Here is a 14,104-nt window from a genome sequence, read left to right as displayed (position 1 = left end):
TTGTATGTGAACTGGAGTTTTCTATTAATTCATTCGGCTGAAAGCCATAGTAGCACAAACAGCTCAGATTGGTTGGTGGAAAAAAGTATTTTCTATATTTATTGTGGAGAGTGTTGCATGTTTGGAAAATCGTGTGGCCGCCGATTTGTTTTGTTTACAAAAAGTGTAAGTGCTAAAATTTGTGTGCTTATAAATAATTTAATAATTGGCAAAATTCTGTGCCGAAAAATACGTTTGAAAAATACATTCAATATTTTAAAATTGCCTAAAAAAAAAAGAAGAAAAATATATATATTTTTTGCGACGCTTGCCGATTATTTATATTTACTTACGCCTGAATAAACTTTGGAACAGGTAAGTGGCAAAATTTTTTGTATTACTTTCATACACATTTATTTATTTATTATTTACGCAGGCAGCCGAAAAAAAAATATTCCCCATGCTTGGTTTAAAAAGTCGAAAACGCCATTTGGTCTACACCGAAGATCTGGAAGATGGCGAACTGCCAGATGTGGATGCCAGTGAGGTACACCGAATGCATTCGATACAGTCAATGCCAACGTTGAGCCAGTTCAGTGATGGCTACGACGACAACCTGATGGGCGACGCGGCGGACCGGGCCAGACTGGAGGGGCTCAGCGAGCTGGAGCGGGAGAGCGAGCTGTACGAGCGCAGCCTGAAGCGGGACGAGCTGCTGTACAAGTGGGGCATCAAGTGTATACTGTTAGCGAAGGAGAAGCATGCCGGTGCCGTCGACAGGCCCAGTACAGAGCCGGACATCGCAGTCGCGTTCAAGGAGCGCTCCAGCACGCGGCGTCTGAATCCGGAGGCGCAGCGTGCGGCGGACAAGCGGCGCAGTGCGATCGATCGCCTGGTAGCGCAGCGCAACAGTAAAAAAACAAAGGATGAGTACGAGTGCAAGCATATTACAGCAGAAGAGCCGGAGCAGGAGCAGCAGCTGGAGCAGGAACAGCAACAGTTGCACCCACAGCCTCGGGAGCAGGAGCAGGAGCAGGCGAGAAGCGAGTCGCCCAAAAGTGCAGATGGCAAAAAGTTAAAGCTGAAGGCCAAAGACGTTTACTCGGACGAGTCCAGTGGCAGCACGGACGACGAGGATTACGTGGAGACCAGCAGTCCGGGCAGCGACCCAGAGACATTGGTCAGCACCTTGCAGGACCTGAGCAAGGCGCTGCTCACACGCACCCAGCTGGAGAGCTTTCTGGACAAACCCATCTTTGATCAGACCGTCGTCGGCTGCTTTGTTCGCATCAGCATTGGCGGCATTCCCACCAACCAGCCGGCCATCTATCGCCTGACCCGCATCGTGGCCGTGGAGCACATCGAGCAGGAGTATCTGCTGGGGAATCGGCGCACGAAGCGCGTGCTCCAGCTGCAGCATGGCATCCATCTGCGTAGCTTCCAGATGGATGCCGTCTCCAACCAGCCGGTGATTAACAGTGAGTTCGTCTTCTGGCTGGAGGCATGCCAGCGCGATGCCCAGCCCTTGCCCAGCGTGAAGAGCATTGGCAAAAAGGAGAAGGACATCGAAAAGGCCACCAACTATGCCTTCACCGAGGGCGATGTCGAACTGATGGTGCAGACAAAACGCCGCGCCGGACAGAAGCCCGTGAGCGCCGCCTATCGCAAGGTGTGCCTCATCATGGAGCGCGACATGGCCGTGGACAGCAATGATCTGGAGAAGGCAAACCAGCTGGAGAAGCAAATCAAACAGATTGACGAGCAGTCTCTCAGCGAGCATCAGCGTGAGAAGCGTGTCCAGTATATGAGCTCGAATGCCACAGCTCCGGCCAGGATGCCATCAACGGAGCCACCCGTCAAGTCCAAGTCCAAGAAATTCGACTGGCAGCAATATATGCGACGCAGATACAAAAAGTTTGCCCATCTAAATCGTCTGCAGACCCAACAGGATCAAAGTCCAGTCAAGGAAACGGCCAACGTCGCCACAGCCCCCGCTGAGCCCGCAGCCAAATCTGCAGCTGCGGAGCCAGTCCAGGAGCAGGCCAAGGAGACGGCTGAGTCGAACATAGACATGTTGGATCTCTATGAGCTGCACAACTTTGAAGTCCACCTGGATGTCAGTAAATTAAGTGAGTACTGAGAATGCAAAATAAGAAGGGACATCTCGGACCCCATAAAGTATATATATTCTTGATCGGTATCAACAGTGGAGTCAATAAAGCCATGTCCGTCTGTCCGTCTGTCTGTTTCTATCGTTATGAAACTTTGCAGAAGTGTCTATTTCTGTTGCACGCAGTACACATGTCGGAACCAGCTGGATCGGACCACTATATCATATAGCTGCCATAGGAACGATCGGTCGAAAATTAAGTTGTTGTATGGAAAACTTTTTTTTTTCAAGATATCTAAACCATACTTGGCATTAACTTTTTTCCCTGTGCTTCTTAGATACGGGTTGGGTCTGCAAGGGTATTACATCTTTGGCGTACCAAAGATAGCCCTTCTTTCTCATTATAGGAAGTCTTGTCTTAAATGCCGAGTTTGCTCTAGATGTCTTGAAAGTTTTATTTTTCGACCAATTCTTCCTAAAATGATATGCCATATAGTAGTCTGACGTTGATAGAGTTGTCCTTACATGTAAAGAGCATGGAAAAACTCGTATCTTGATAAACAAAAATGTTTCTCATACAAGAACTAAAATTTCGACATCCGGCCAAGTCTGACATTTATAGTGCCTGCAACCGGAAGACGCACCTTTACAGGGTTTTATGATGTTAGTTTTATTTCATTTTATTCGATGATATAGTAAGTGTGTTTCTCGCTTAATTCCTTAGTGCAATTCAGTGAGATCTGTAAAGAGATCGAAGGAATAACGCTGGAGGCAGGTGCTCAATAGTTAAATAAGCAAACGCCCAGAATATCAGATCCGAACCGGCTGCAACATAATCACTTCGACCAGAAACAATTCACCAAACCAGAAATTAACACAGCCATCCCAACCGACTGCTCCGCTGCCCGCCTGCCCGCTGCCCGCCTGCCCGTTGCCCGCCCGCCTGCCTGCTGGGCAATCACGAAAAATTGGGAATTTCAAACAGTGAACGCTTCTAATTGCCCAACAGTTGAGCCAACTAGACTGAGGTCCTGCCTGCCACCCTGCCAGTTTGCCAGCCAGGCAGGGCATCGATTGCCAAAAATATGAATACAGGCTCATCCTGGTTGTTGTTGTTGTTGTGGTGGCACCGCGGCATGTCAACACTGTGTCCAGCTCATGTGCTGTGGGCTGTGGGGGGGTTGGCGTAGTGTTAGCTGGGGCTCCCAATTCCAATCAACCACAGCGGACACATCAACAATTCGTGCGCCGCCAAAAGCTTGTTCTAATCCAATCAAATCTCAAATGCGGTTGTTACCCAATTCGTTTGGGAAGAGACTACAACGCAACAGTACAATGGCAACAAATCCGTATTTATTGTGCAAATATCTATTGATTTAACAAATGGATCCGACTAAATATCATTATGCAAGATTACAAAACTCTCTTTTTATTAAACAAACAAACGTTCGTCTACGCGTAAAAACAAATTTGTTTACATTATTCGTCCCCATTTGTTACCAATGTATAAATATTATATATATTATTTAGCTCCTTAAGTATATTGTATAATTCTGAAATTCAACAAACTATTTTTTTACAAACTTAATCTAATTGGTTTGACTTGGGAACTCTTGGAATAAGAAATAAAGTATTGTATTTTTATACAGATTTTTTTTTGATATCAATAATTATTTTTAATTGTGTCTTGGTTTCTTGTGTGTTGTGCAGTGTTGAGTAATTCGCCCATCTCTATTCCACCGTGCCACCGTGGGCTTTCCGTATTAACAACTCTGTGTGTGTCCGGGCCACGGCATTTATCTGGCCGTCGAATAGTGGTTTATGGGTTGGGAATTCGTTGACTCGCAATTGGCAGGTCTGTCTATGGGAAAAAGTCGAATGTGTCTAAATGCCAGCAGATATTAGTGAATAAAAAATACACTTATTACGCATCGGTAGCAGGTTATGACTGACCTAATGAATCATCCATTTGGAGGACACTGCAATGAGAAGTGAAGCATATGTGACAGCCACTCACAAAAGGGGGGCTAGGAGCATCATTAATAATACAAATACAAGACTCATTCGTAGTCCGTGCATCAAAATGCCGGCTCTTTCATATTCTAGGAGCATGGCTTCCTTGGCATTGGTACATAAAATAGAATCGAATCATCTGGGGCGATGGTCATAATTGAAGATATGTGGGGTCACATAGGTGACAATAAAATAAATGCCATTTACTGATGACTCATCAACATAATTTTTACGATTCGACCCCATTCAATGAATAAACAAATAAGCCGAACAAAACTAACCTGGCTGCCAGTTATTGCCAGGACATTGGAGGACTAGTTTGAGCGTGTCACGAAAGCATTTCGCATGCATTGACTTTTTATGGCAACCAGAGAGAGAACACAGAGAAAGAGAGGGGGGAGAGAGAGAGAGAATGGGAGAGAATGGGAGAGTGTGGCCTCAACAAATAATGCGAAATCATTTAGTGGAACTTTCACAGCATTCAGGGACTCTCCCTCTCTTTCTCGTTGTGAGTGCTGCGAGTCCTCTGTCTCGAAAGTCATAAAAATCCGCACCAAATGAAATTCTCATCAAGTCGCCAGTTGGCACAATTTCATTTGGCGCTAAGCAACTGACCCAGACCCATACTGTGCGTGCGTGTGTGTGTGTGTGTGGATTCTGGACACGGAACCAAAGCTCCATCCTGGTCCTGGACAAACTCGGCAATCGCGCGTGACTAACGTAATCAGCTCACGTAACGCTGAATGAGATGAGATGAAATCAGCATACACTCAGACTGCATAAATAGCGAATTTATACGAAAACTGGATGTCCATGTCCGGGCCCCATTCCGGCAGCTGTGCCGCATCATTCAATGGCGCCCGGGCAGGGCTTTTGTGGATCTGCAGCACGCGATAAAATCATTGTCATCCATTCCAATGCTCGATGTTGTTCTACAAAAGTATTAACAAAATGGTCCACTTCAAGATCAACTAAATATGCTGATTAGCCTCTACACGAAATCTAGTTAAATTTCAGCTGATTTTTGCACAACAATTCTATCATCTTAAATGAGAGTTCGAAATTTGTATTATATATTTATTATAAATCGGAATGCAACTAAACTCTCCTTGAGAATGGGAACCTTACCTTACCAGTTTCTAGGGAAGGTTATCATATAATATTAATCATATATTATAAGCAGGATGGTGGAGAGGCGCCTAACCCCTAACCTAAGTTAAAGATAACTCATCGATGTTTTAAATTCAAATCATGACGATTACCAACACCAGAAATCTCTCGATTTTCTTTCGATAACCTAACTATAAAACAACAACAAAAACAATTTGAAATAAATTCTCAAAAAAAGTTTAAAACATTTTGAAATATACCAAAAATTTTGAAAACGGTCAATATAGATTCTGACATTCGGAAAAAAAGCTTGTTTCAAGTTTTCCCAAATTATATTTTCAAATCAAACTTACGAAATCCTATTTATTTGGTTTTTTTTGTGCAGTTATTTTATAAATATTTTTTTAGCAAATTTAAAACATTTTGAACTATACAAAAAATTTCGAAAAGGGGTAAGTAAATTCCGACATTCGGAATAAAACCTTGTTTTAAGTTTTTTTCATAAATATCTTATTATTAGCAAACAAATTGATTTTCAATTAAGTTTCAAAACAAGTCCATTAAACTTGACTTTTTTATTGGGATATTTTGCAAAACACTCGTACGCTGCCTATTTAACTCTAGTTTGTATTATTGGTGATACGAACAAGTGACCCCTGCGCCCATCCAAGTTCAGTTTCAACCGCAGCGTGGGCATAAAAAGCTATAGAGAATATACGGGAGGGTACTGCGAAAAGCGAGTGAGAGAAAAAGGCAAACATCACGCATAAGTTTCATTTTATTTTGATTTTTACGACTGTCCGTGGCTGTGACAACAGTGCAGTGTCCCACCTGGATCAGTTGGTAAATAACCAAGCGAAAGGCAACAAAAATCAAGAAAAAGTAGTCACCAAATGGCCAGGATGTTCAAGGACTGAAACTATGGAATGGGTGGGGATTCGGGTTCGAGCTCGGGCACGGGCTCGGGGTGGTTGTTGTGTCCGAACGGGAGCTAAAGCAGAGAAAATGCCTATTTACGAGCTCGCATGTGGCTGGACACATGGTAATCATATATTTTGGTCATATCTGTGGACCATAAAACCAGTGTCCTTATGTGCCTGTCAATGAGTTGTTTCATGACATTTATTTCGCTTGTTCCTCGCTCAGCTCAGCTCAGCTCAGCTCAGCTCGGTTCGGTTCAGTTTGGTTTGGTTTCTCTATCGTGCGGGCTTTGGGTGTGCTGCGTGCAGATGGAAAATATTTTAGTGTCCATTTAATGTCCAATCTAAGATGAGCTCGTAACTTTTGATCGAATAAACGAGCACACACACACACACTCCATCCCCCTTTTGGACAAGGTAATACCTTTGCTCCATATATAAATATCCCAGTAGTTGGGCGCTGGTCAACGGGGTTCGAGCGCGGCACGCAATCGTGTCTCCTGGGATAATACTTTAATTTTCTCACTGATGCGCTCTGAGTGATAAGTAGAAGTTATTTGCCAGCTATTTGGTTATTTTATTAGTGGATTTCTGGCCCGCTCCAAGCTAAGCACGCCTGGGGCAGTGCTTAATGGACGCAGCTTGGCGGGATTAGTTCAAGTCCTGCTCCGTTGTCACTCATAAATATTTAATTAAAATCAAAATTAGTTTTTCTGCAACGCACAATTTTTCCTGCCGCGCCCCACTCACCTGGCCTGCTGAGGATTGGGTAATGAAAAGCGTTTTTTCCGGCCGCCTTCCTTGAGCTTCCATCAAGTCGCAGCTAAAATGTCACGCCTGGTTATCACAAATGTAAAACAGCTCCCAACACAGCCAAGCTTTCTTGCAGGTTTCGTTAAAAATTAAAATCGCAACGCGCTTTCATCTCATCGGCTCGCCCCTGCCGCCTAAAATGCTGCCACATGTGGCTGCCCCAAGCTGACGCAGCCTCCATCCCATTGCCATTTCGCTGGTGGCTTTCATCAGCGATTTAGGTGCTGGGCACACGCAATTCTCGCTGCTTGCATAACCTTCGACTTGCAGGGCAACAACGACCTATAAAGTAGATTTACATGCGACGCCCCTGAGACCAAAACGACGGCAACTGAAGTACGTGAGGAGTTTGTTTTTTTATTTTGTGAGGGGTGTGAATCGGCCTCAATTCAAGCGGCACCTTGCCATCAAGTCATGTGTTGACAATATGCGCGTAGAATTTGTATCCGGATGGAATATTCTTTAAATAATTAATAAGACAAGGGCTTAAAAGAGTTGTTTATTCCATGAAAGAATTCAATTGTTATAGAAAGTTACAAAAAATCGTATAAAAACTGAGATCGTATTATATGGAACTGTAGAATCCATTTTTTGTTTAAGATATATTGTCAGACGATTTTAAATTAATCATTTTGGCCGAATCTTGACTGATTTTTAAAGGGGAAAACCTTTTTTTGGGTTTGCTCACTTTTCGGTTTTTCGTTAAGCTAAAAATTCTCAACATGTTTTTGCTAAGGTACGAGTTTCCGATCACATCTCGTTTTCTAATGCTTACCAACACTGACTGTTGGCTTTTAAGCCTAAGTCAATGCTGTCCGCTGTCCTTAGATCAAATATATCGAGTACCCCACAGAAATAAGTCCATTGATCATTTGTTTACCCATTTTATTTTTAATTAAATAAGTTAGCAACACCTCGAACACAAAATGAAAAACACACCTAAAAATATATATAAATATAAAATATAAACGCAAATTGAAATTAAATTCAAAAACAAAAGTGTTTAGTGGTGCATTTCGTGGCCCAGATGAGTTTCCTGCGTATCGCTGAGCTCATGTAGATGGCAGAGATGGGAATATTGCAGCGCAGGCACCAGGAAATGGTTATCCGTGGATCCAAATAGTTGAGCGTAGCTTCGACGAGTGGCTTCGTCTGCAGGCTGATGGCCTGGATTAGGCGCTGCTCCTCGGTGCTGTTGCGGCGAGTCAATTTGGATCTCTTCGGGGCGGGCAGCGGGGCAACGTTCCGCTGGCGATTGCTGCAAAAGCTGTGAATCTCTTTGAGTGCCTGATTGTAGGCCAGCAGCTGCACGGTGAGCGAGGCTTTGCGTGGAATTACCTTCAAGCGCTGCTCCAGCAACTGGGAGGCATTACAAATGCAAAATATGTGCGAGGTTAGGCCGTCCATCAGGTATTCGAGATGTGCATTCAGCTGCTGGGTTGTGAGCTCCTCGAGTACCAAATCATTCGGCTCCTTGCCGCAGACAAAGACCCTCAGATTGTAGAAGACCTCGGGCTGGACGCACATGCTCCTCAACACACGTTGACGATTCGACATCCTGGCCTGCAATCGCACCACATTCTTTCTGCCAGCCAGACGCGGATGCAACTGCAGGTTTTCCACGCGTAGATCGCACAATGTGACCTTGTCCGGCTGCTCTGGGGCATCGCAGCTGATGGCCAGCTGGTCGATGCAGTAGAGGGCCACGCTGCGCTGCCGCACCAGCCACTGATCCGAGGACCAAAGCTGACGGTACTCGCGGCGGATACTGGGCAGATGCTGCTGCAGTCGGCGCGCCGTTTCCAGCTGATCCCGAAGAGGCAAGCGATATCTTTTCGATTTATCGATACGGGCATGCACATAATGTGTGCTGCCCGAGACGAGATCATGCCAGGAGTACAACCAGCTAACACTGCGATCGTGCACCACCTGACGCCAACGGTGTCCGTGTGGCGGCGCCGGCGGCTCCGCGTACTCATCACAATTAATCATAACATCTTCGGGCAGGACTCGTGGTCGGATCATGCCCATGGTCAGGCTGAAGCCATTACGCGGACAGCACAGACCCGGCGGCTTGATGCGAAATTGCTTGATCCGCAGACGCTCTCCATCCATATAGCAATAGCCATAACGTTCGTCGTCTTCGGATTCCTGCTGCGATTTGGCCACCTGCTGCTCCTCCAGATGCTGGCCTATTTTCTGGAAATTGCACAGCTCAAAGCTGGTGATGTGAAGGCGCTGCTCAACGCTTAAACAGCTGCGAAAGTCTTTGAAGAAATTCTCATTAAACTCGGACAGCTCCACGAACGGGGTCCTCAGCAGCTTGGCATAGAATGTGGCCACCTCCTCGGCCTGCTCCGTCAGCTCAATGGGGCAGTCATCATAAATGAAGCGCACATTCTCCGGCAGTCTCTCATAGGAGCCCGGAAAGAGTGGCCCATTGTGCTTAAGTGTCTGCCATTTCACCTTGCTGGGCGACACCTCGCCGGACTGAATTTGAACCGAGCTGGCGGATTGCCGCGGTCGCAAGCGGCTTAGCCAGCGGCTCCGTGTATTACGATACTCCGGGGACACGAACCTGCAGCGTGCCCTTGCGAATCCGACTTGTGGCTTCTCAGCTGCGTCTGATTCGGCGGATTTTGGCAAAATGTCGATAAACATGTTGGTAGACTCTGTGCCCAGCTATTAGTTTTATTGTAATATATATGTAATCTGTAAATAGATTTCATGGAAAGACTCTCAAAACCTGAAATATATAGGGATGACTCGAAAAATATATAAAAATATAGAAAAAATATAACAAAAATCGCAGAGATTCGGTTCGTGCTCAAGGTCAAAAACCTGGCTTTCCACATTTGTGAATCTAGAGTTTGGTTCGAATCTTGGTCAGCCGCCTTCCGATAAATATCGGAATATAATATTTTTATATTATTAACCCATGATTAACTGGTGGAAAATATACTCTCCGCTTCTAGTAATTAATTTTAATTATTTTTGACACATTTGTGGCCGACGATAATTTGAATAGTTTCAATTGTGTGACAGACTCACATAAAACCCTGATAAATATGTTAACACATTCACAATTGTTTAAAATTTTGGTTATTTTTAATCGGGTATGATTAACTGTGCAGCATGGCTGCGATTGATCCAACAACATGTTGGCACGAAGACCTGTTGCCCCTGGCCAGGCAAGAGGTTTATAAGCTGCAACAACTTCTCCAGATGCGAATTGAACCACAAACATAAGATCGCTTCCAATATCATTCAGAAGATCAGTCAACGGGCGTTTGGTGACGAAAGTTGCAAGGAGGACGATGCTCCGCCAAGGCCCAAGCCACCGAAGCCGCGCTGGAAATGGCACTTCGGCTACACCATTATGCTGGGCAGCCTCTTTGGCACAGTGCTGTGGGCCGTCTATGAACTGGGCAGGCCCGAGCAGGATCAGTTCGGACGCAGCATCGAGGACGAGCTGAGCGCGCTGCCACTGATCCAGCAATACGTGCAGCGGATGTGGCGTTCGCTGCATTACTACCAGAAGATGCTGCAGGAGCCGCTGTCCACCAAGCTGCTGCCGGACGTAGTGCAGCATCCGTATATACAGCCGCGGTACACGCTGGTCCTGGAGATGCGCGACGTGCTGGTGCATCCGGACTGGACATACCAGACGGGCTGGCGCTTCAAGAAACGACCCGGTGTCGATCACTTTCTGCGCCAGGTCACCAATCACTTTGAGATAATTGTCTACACCGCCGAGCAGGGCATGACGGCGTTTCCCATTCTGGATGCTCTCGACCCGAACGGATATATACGCTATCGTCTGGTGCGTGGCGCCACCCAGCTGCTGGATGGGCATCATATCAAGAACCTAAACCGCCTCAATCGAAATCTACGCCGTGTGATTGTCGTCGATTGGGATCGTCGCGCCGTTCCACTGCATCCGGACAACATTTTTGCCATTGCTCGCTGGGAGGGCAACGATGACGATGTCCAGCTCTTCGATCTGGCCGCCTTTCTCGGACTCATTGCCGAGCACAAGGTGCAGTTTGCCCGTACAATAACTCCTCATCAAACAATACTTTATTAATAAATGTGTGCCTGTTCATCAGATGGACGATGTACGAGAGGTTCTGCACTACTATCGCCAGTTCGAGGATCCCATTGAACAGTTCAAGGAGAATCAGCGCAAGCTGCTCGAAATGAAACAGGAGAAGCCGGATACGGAACCCAGTTGCCAATTAAAATAAAATATTATTCGTGCACCTTTCCAAGTATCCAGCTAAAGTGTATTTTTTATGTATCTTAAATTTTTTAAAGTGTTTTTAAATTTCTTTTATGCTCCTTTGAGCCATGAAAGTGACTGTTGATGCCGATCCTAAATACAGGAGGAGGATATTCTATTCATATTGCGAAATATCTTCATTCGTGTGTTTTTGTTGTTGTTACAGGCAACAGGTGGGCATGCCTTGCATATTAGTTCATAATTAACTTATTGTTTTAATGTGAAACGTATAAGTGTAATGTGAAAAAAAAAATAAAACCAGTGCAAACGATTCGCTGACCAAATAATAAGTGCATACGAAAATAAAAAACAAATTGGAATTTTGAGAAAACCCCAAAATGGATTTCGTCCAAGTATCCCAGGAGGAGGATGATGAGCCAATCGAACTTCCAGCTGAAGAAGATGGATATTTGTTAATATCTACCCTTCAGGCCAAAATTCTTGATTCTTGTGGACTTAAATACAGGAATATGGACTCGAAAATTGTTCGGGGTGTTCGCTCCAACGAATCCAGACTATTTCCAACAAATTTCGATTCGGATTGAGAAGATTGGAAAAACAAACGTTAAAGCGATGATAACTTGATAAAATCAACGGAAACATGTTTACAACAGTGGTAAATTGTCGAAAAACAGTTGTATGAAAGTGTTTTGCTTAAAGTGCTATCTGCTTAAAAATCTTTTTTAAATATCTTTGAGAGGATTCATTTTATACGTGCCACGGGCAAGGCCGGGGTATGTATACTTGTATCCTATATAGACATAGCTCGAAATTTCCCACTCCCATCTCTCAGTCAAAACTCAACCGATTTTCATAAGGTTTGGCTTTTTATGCATAGTTTTCCCTCTAGATTAATTTGGCATTCAAATCTGATCACATAATTCTTAGTCGAAATTCATGTCAAAATCTTACCCCTAAGATTCGTATATAGACATAGGTCGAAATTTCCCACCCCCCATAACTCGGTCAAAAGTCAACCGATTTTCATGAGTCTTGGCTTTTTGTACATAGTTTTCCCTCTAGATTAATCTGGCGTTCGAATCTGAATACATAGTTTTTAGTCGAAATTCATGTCCAAATCTTACCCTAATTCATATATAGACATAGGTCGAGGTTTGGCTTTTTTACATGGTTTCGCCTCCTAATCAATTTGGCAACATTATTCTTCCTCAAAATTCATGTCAAAATGGAACCCCCAAATATCCTGTATAGACATAGGTCCAACTTTCCCCATTTAAACAGCAACCCATCCTTTTAAATCCCCAATTTTGTATTATAAGTTTTAGATACTAGAGCCTTACACCTACCTGAGATTTTTGCAATTTCCACACCCAAGTTGAACTGAAAAATACCAATAAATATTGATTAAAAATACCAAAAACTGTGACACTGTTCATTATGCAAATGTCGTAGGCTTAAAATTCACAAATTGCATTGATGCAACATCCAATGAGAGAGCTGCTCGAATCAGCCAAAGATGGGCAGCTGGGACAGCTGGGACGGCTGGACGGCTGGATAGATGGGCCAGAGCTTTGGTGTTATTATTTAAATGGCGCATTATCAGTGGCCAGCAGCGGGCTGGCCAGTCAGCTCGTCGAATTGTCATAAACAATCAAAATCCATTTAAAATTGTACATGCAATTTGGGCCGCACCTGACATGGACAGCAGACAAGGACGTGGACGACAAGGATGGGGTTGCGTGGATGCGCAGGCAACGACACAGCATCAACGCCTCGTCAAGTGCGTGGGCGGGGCTGTGGAGCAGTTGGGCTTGAATTGTGGGCGGCAATTGGCAGTGCACCAGCAGCAGAAGCAGCCACTTGTCAGTCCAGCGCCAGGGTCTGCGTCCAGTGTCCAGTGCGGCCACTGCGGCCATTTCCCGTGCATGTCCTGCCCGGTTTACTGTGTATCGTTGATATGATAATTGGCATGAGGCAATAATCCACTTGGATACGTTTACGTTGACAATCGTTTATATCGCAATCAGTGTCATGCCGTCTGCGTCCTGGATTGTTTGTACCAACTGCTGCTGCTGCTGCTGCTGCTGCTGAGTCTCCATAAAGTATAATTTCCAGCCGTGCTCGTTGTCGACCTCAACGACGACATATTAAATAACAATGAACTGCAATTGCCCAGTGAGTCTCGTAATTCGTTTGTAATGCGTGCAGACGCACAGATTTGAGTAGCACTTGCTCTGGCATTTGTCCTGCGGTTCTGCCTGTTATCCCCACACACTCCACATGCTCCGATCCCCCCTCGATCCCCCAATCAGGCCACTTGCTGTAGCCCTTTCTGTCTGTCTGTCTGGTTTGCTCCTTTGTCACATTGTTTTGTTTTATGTGCCCAACTGGCAATTGTCTCTCGAGTTGCATATAATTTCTGATTTTAAGTTTTAACTCGTCGCCTCTTAAATTTAATCACCTTTTGCAAAACGTTTTCGAAAGCGATACGAACTCAATTGGTTTGCAAAAATTCATGACAAAATCCACTCAAATGTAAATGCAAAATTTTCCCTTTACCAAGAATTATTGGAGCTCCAATCATACGCTTATACACTCTATATGACCTCATTGGTTACTTTATATACTTTTTTTCTATACATTATATACCACAAATAATTCGTATCTACCTATTCTAAAGTATTTGTATTATCGTTTGTACTTAGGACATCCCCATTGATGTTCGGTTCGCGAATCTGGTTTACCCCATCCATGAACCAAGGTTCAGTATTATCTTTGGTTTGCCTCAATGGTTCGCTTCGAAACTATTAATTCCGGGTTCGAACCAGCGCGATTCGAACCCGCTTTCCAGCCTTTCTAAGTAAAAGTTTTTTAGCTTCTGTTGTTGTTGCCGAGTAAATGAGCTGAGCCATAAAG

At 44.6% G+C, this 14,104-nt stretch overlaps 3 protein-coding genes across 4 annotated transcripts; 2 read left to right on the top strand and 1 right to left on the bottom strand.

Moving 5' to 3' along the window:
- The first annotated feature begins 17 nt into the window (after positions 1–17).
- On the top strand, positions 18–3,575 carry LOC135428528 (RNA polymerase-associated protein RTF1 homolog). 2 transcript variants are annotated; one of them, XM_064682592.1, is made up of 4 exons: positions 18–165; positions 279–354; positions 416–2,108; positions 2,814–3,575. In XM_064682592.1, exons 3-4 carry the CDS (start codon positions 440–442, stop codon positions 2,873–2,875), a joined length of 1,731 nt encoding a protein of 576 aa, XP_064538662.1. In that variant the 5' UTR covers positions 18–165; positions 279–354; positions 416–439; the 3' UTR covers positions 2,876–3,575. The 2 variants fall into 2 exon arrangements, with proteins under 2 accessions (XP_064538662.1, XP_064538652.1); XM_064682582.1 differs by having other exon boundaries at positions 25–165; positions 282–354.
- A 4,238-nt stretch (positions 3,576–7,813) lies between these two features.
- Positions 7,814–9,786, bottom strand: LOC135428438 (DNA topoisomerase 1-like). Its single transcript, XM_064682433.1, has 2 exons — positions 8,284–9,786; positions 7,814–8,212 (listed from the first exon to the last, which is right to left on the bottom strand). Exons 1-2 carry the CDS (start codon positions 9,604–9,606, stop codon positions 7,949–7,951), a joined length of 1,587 nt encoding a protein of 528 aa, XP_064538503.1. The 5' UTR covers positions 9,607–9,786; the 3' UTR covers positions 7,814–7,948.
- Positions 9,787–9,982: 196 nt separating this feature from the next.
- ttm3 (tiny tim 3) lies at positions 9,983–11,219 on the top strand. Its single transcript, XM_064682445.1, has 2 exons — positions 9,983–10,984; positions 11,055–11,219. Exons 1-2 carry the CDS (start codon positions 10,064–10,066, stop codon positions 11,190–11,192), a joined length of 1,059 nt encoding a protein of 352 aa, XP_064538515.1. The 5' UTR covers positions 9,983–10,063; the 3' UTR covers positions 11,193–11,219.
- The last annotated feature ends 2,885 nt before the right edge of the window (positions 11,220–14,104 follow it).

The sequence above is a fragment of the Drosophila montana genome, unplaced genomic scaffold, assembly GCF_035044405.1.
Source record: "Drosophila montana isolate Dmon_TW-CO22-7 unplaced genomic scaffold, ASM3504440v1 contig_1408_1, whole genome shotgun sequence".
In the NCBI taxonomy this organism is placed as follows: Eukaryota; Metazoa; Arthropoda; class Insecta; order Diptera; family Drosophilidae; genus Drosophila; species Drosophila montana.
The sequence above is the reverse complement of the archived record's forward strand: the minus strand, read 5'-3'. Positions and strand labels throughout refer to the sequence as shown.

Excerpts from the sequence above, each read along its gene's own strand:
- LOC135428438 (XM_064682433.1), bottom strand. The coding sequence starts at position 9,606 with ATGTTTATCGACATTTTGCCAAAATCCGCCGAATCAGACGCAGCTGAG. Across the intron at positions 8,213-8,283 it reads TGCTGGAGCAGCGCTTGAAG|CTTTTGCAGCAATCGCCAGC; the intron begins GTAATTCCACGC and ends AGAGATTCACAG.
- LOC135428528 (XM_064682592.1), top strand. The coding sequence starts at position 440 with ATGCTTGGTTTAAAAAGTCGAAAACGCCATTTGGTCTACACCGAAGAT. Across the intron at positions 2,109-2,813 it reads CCTGGATGTCAGTAAATTAA|TGCAATTCAGTGAGATCTGT; the intron begins GTGAGTACTGAG and ends TTAATTCCTTAG.
- ttm3 (XM_064682445.1), top strand. The coding sequence starts at position 10,064 with ATGATTAACTGTGCAGCATGGCTGCGATTGATCCAACAACATGTTGGC. Across the intron at positions 10,985-11,054 it reads GACTCATTGCCGAGCACAAG|ATGGACGATGTACGAGAGGT; the intron begins GTGCAGTTTGCC and ends CCTGTTCATCAG.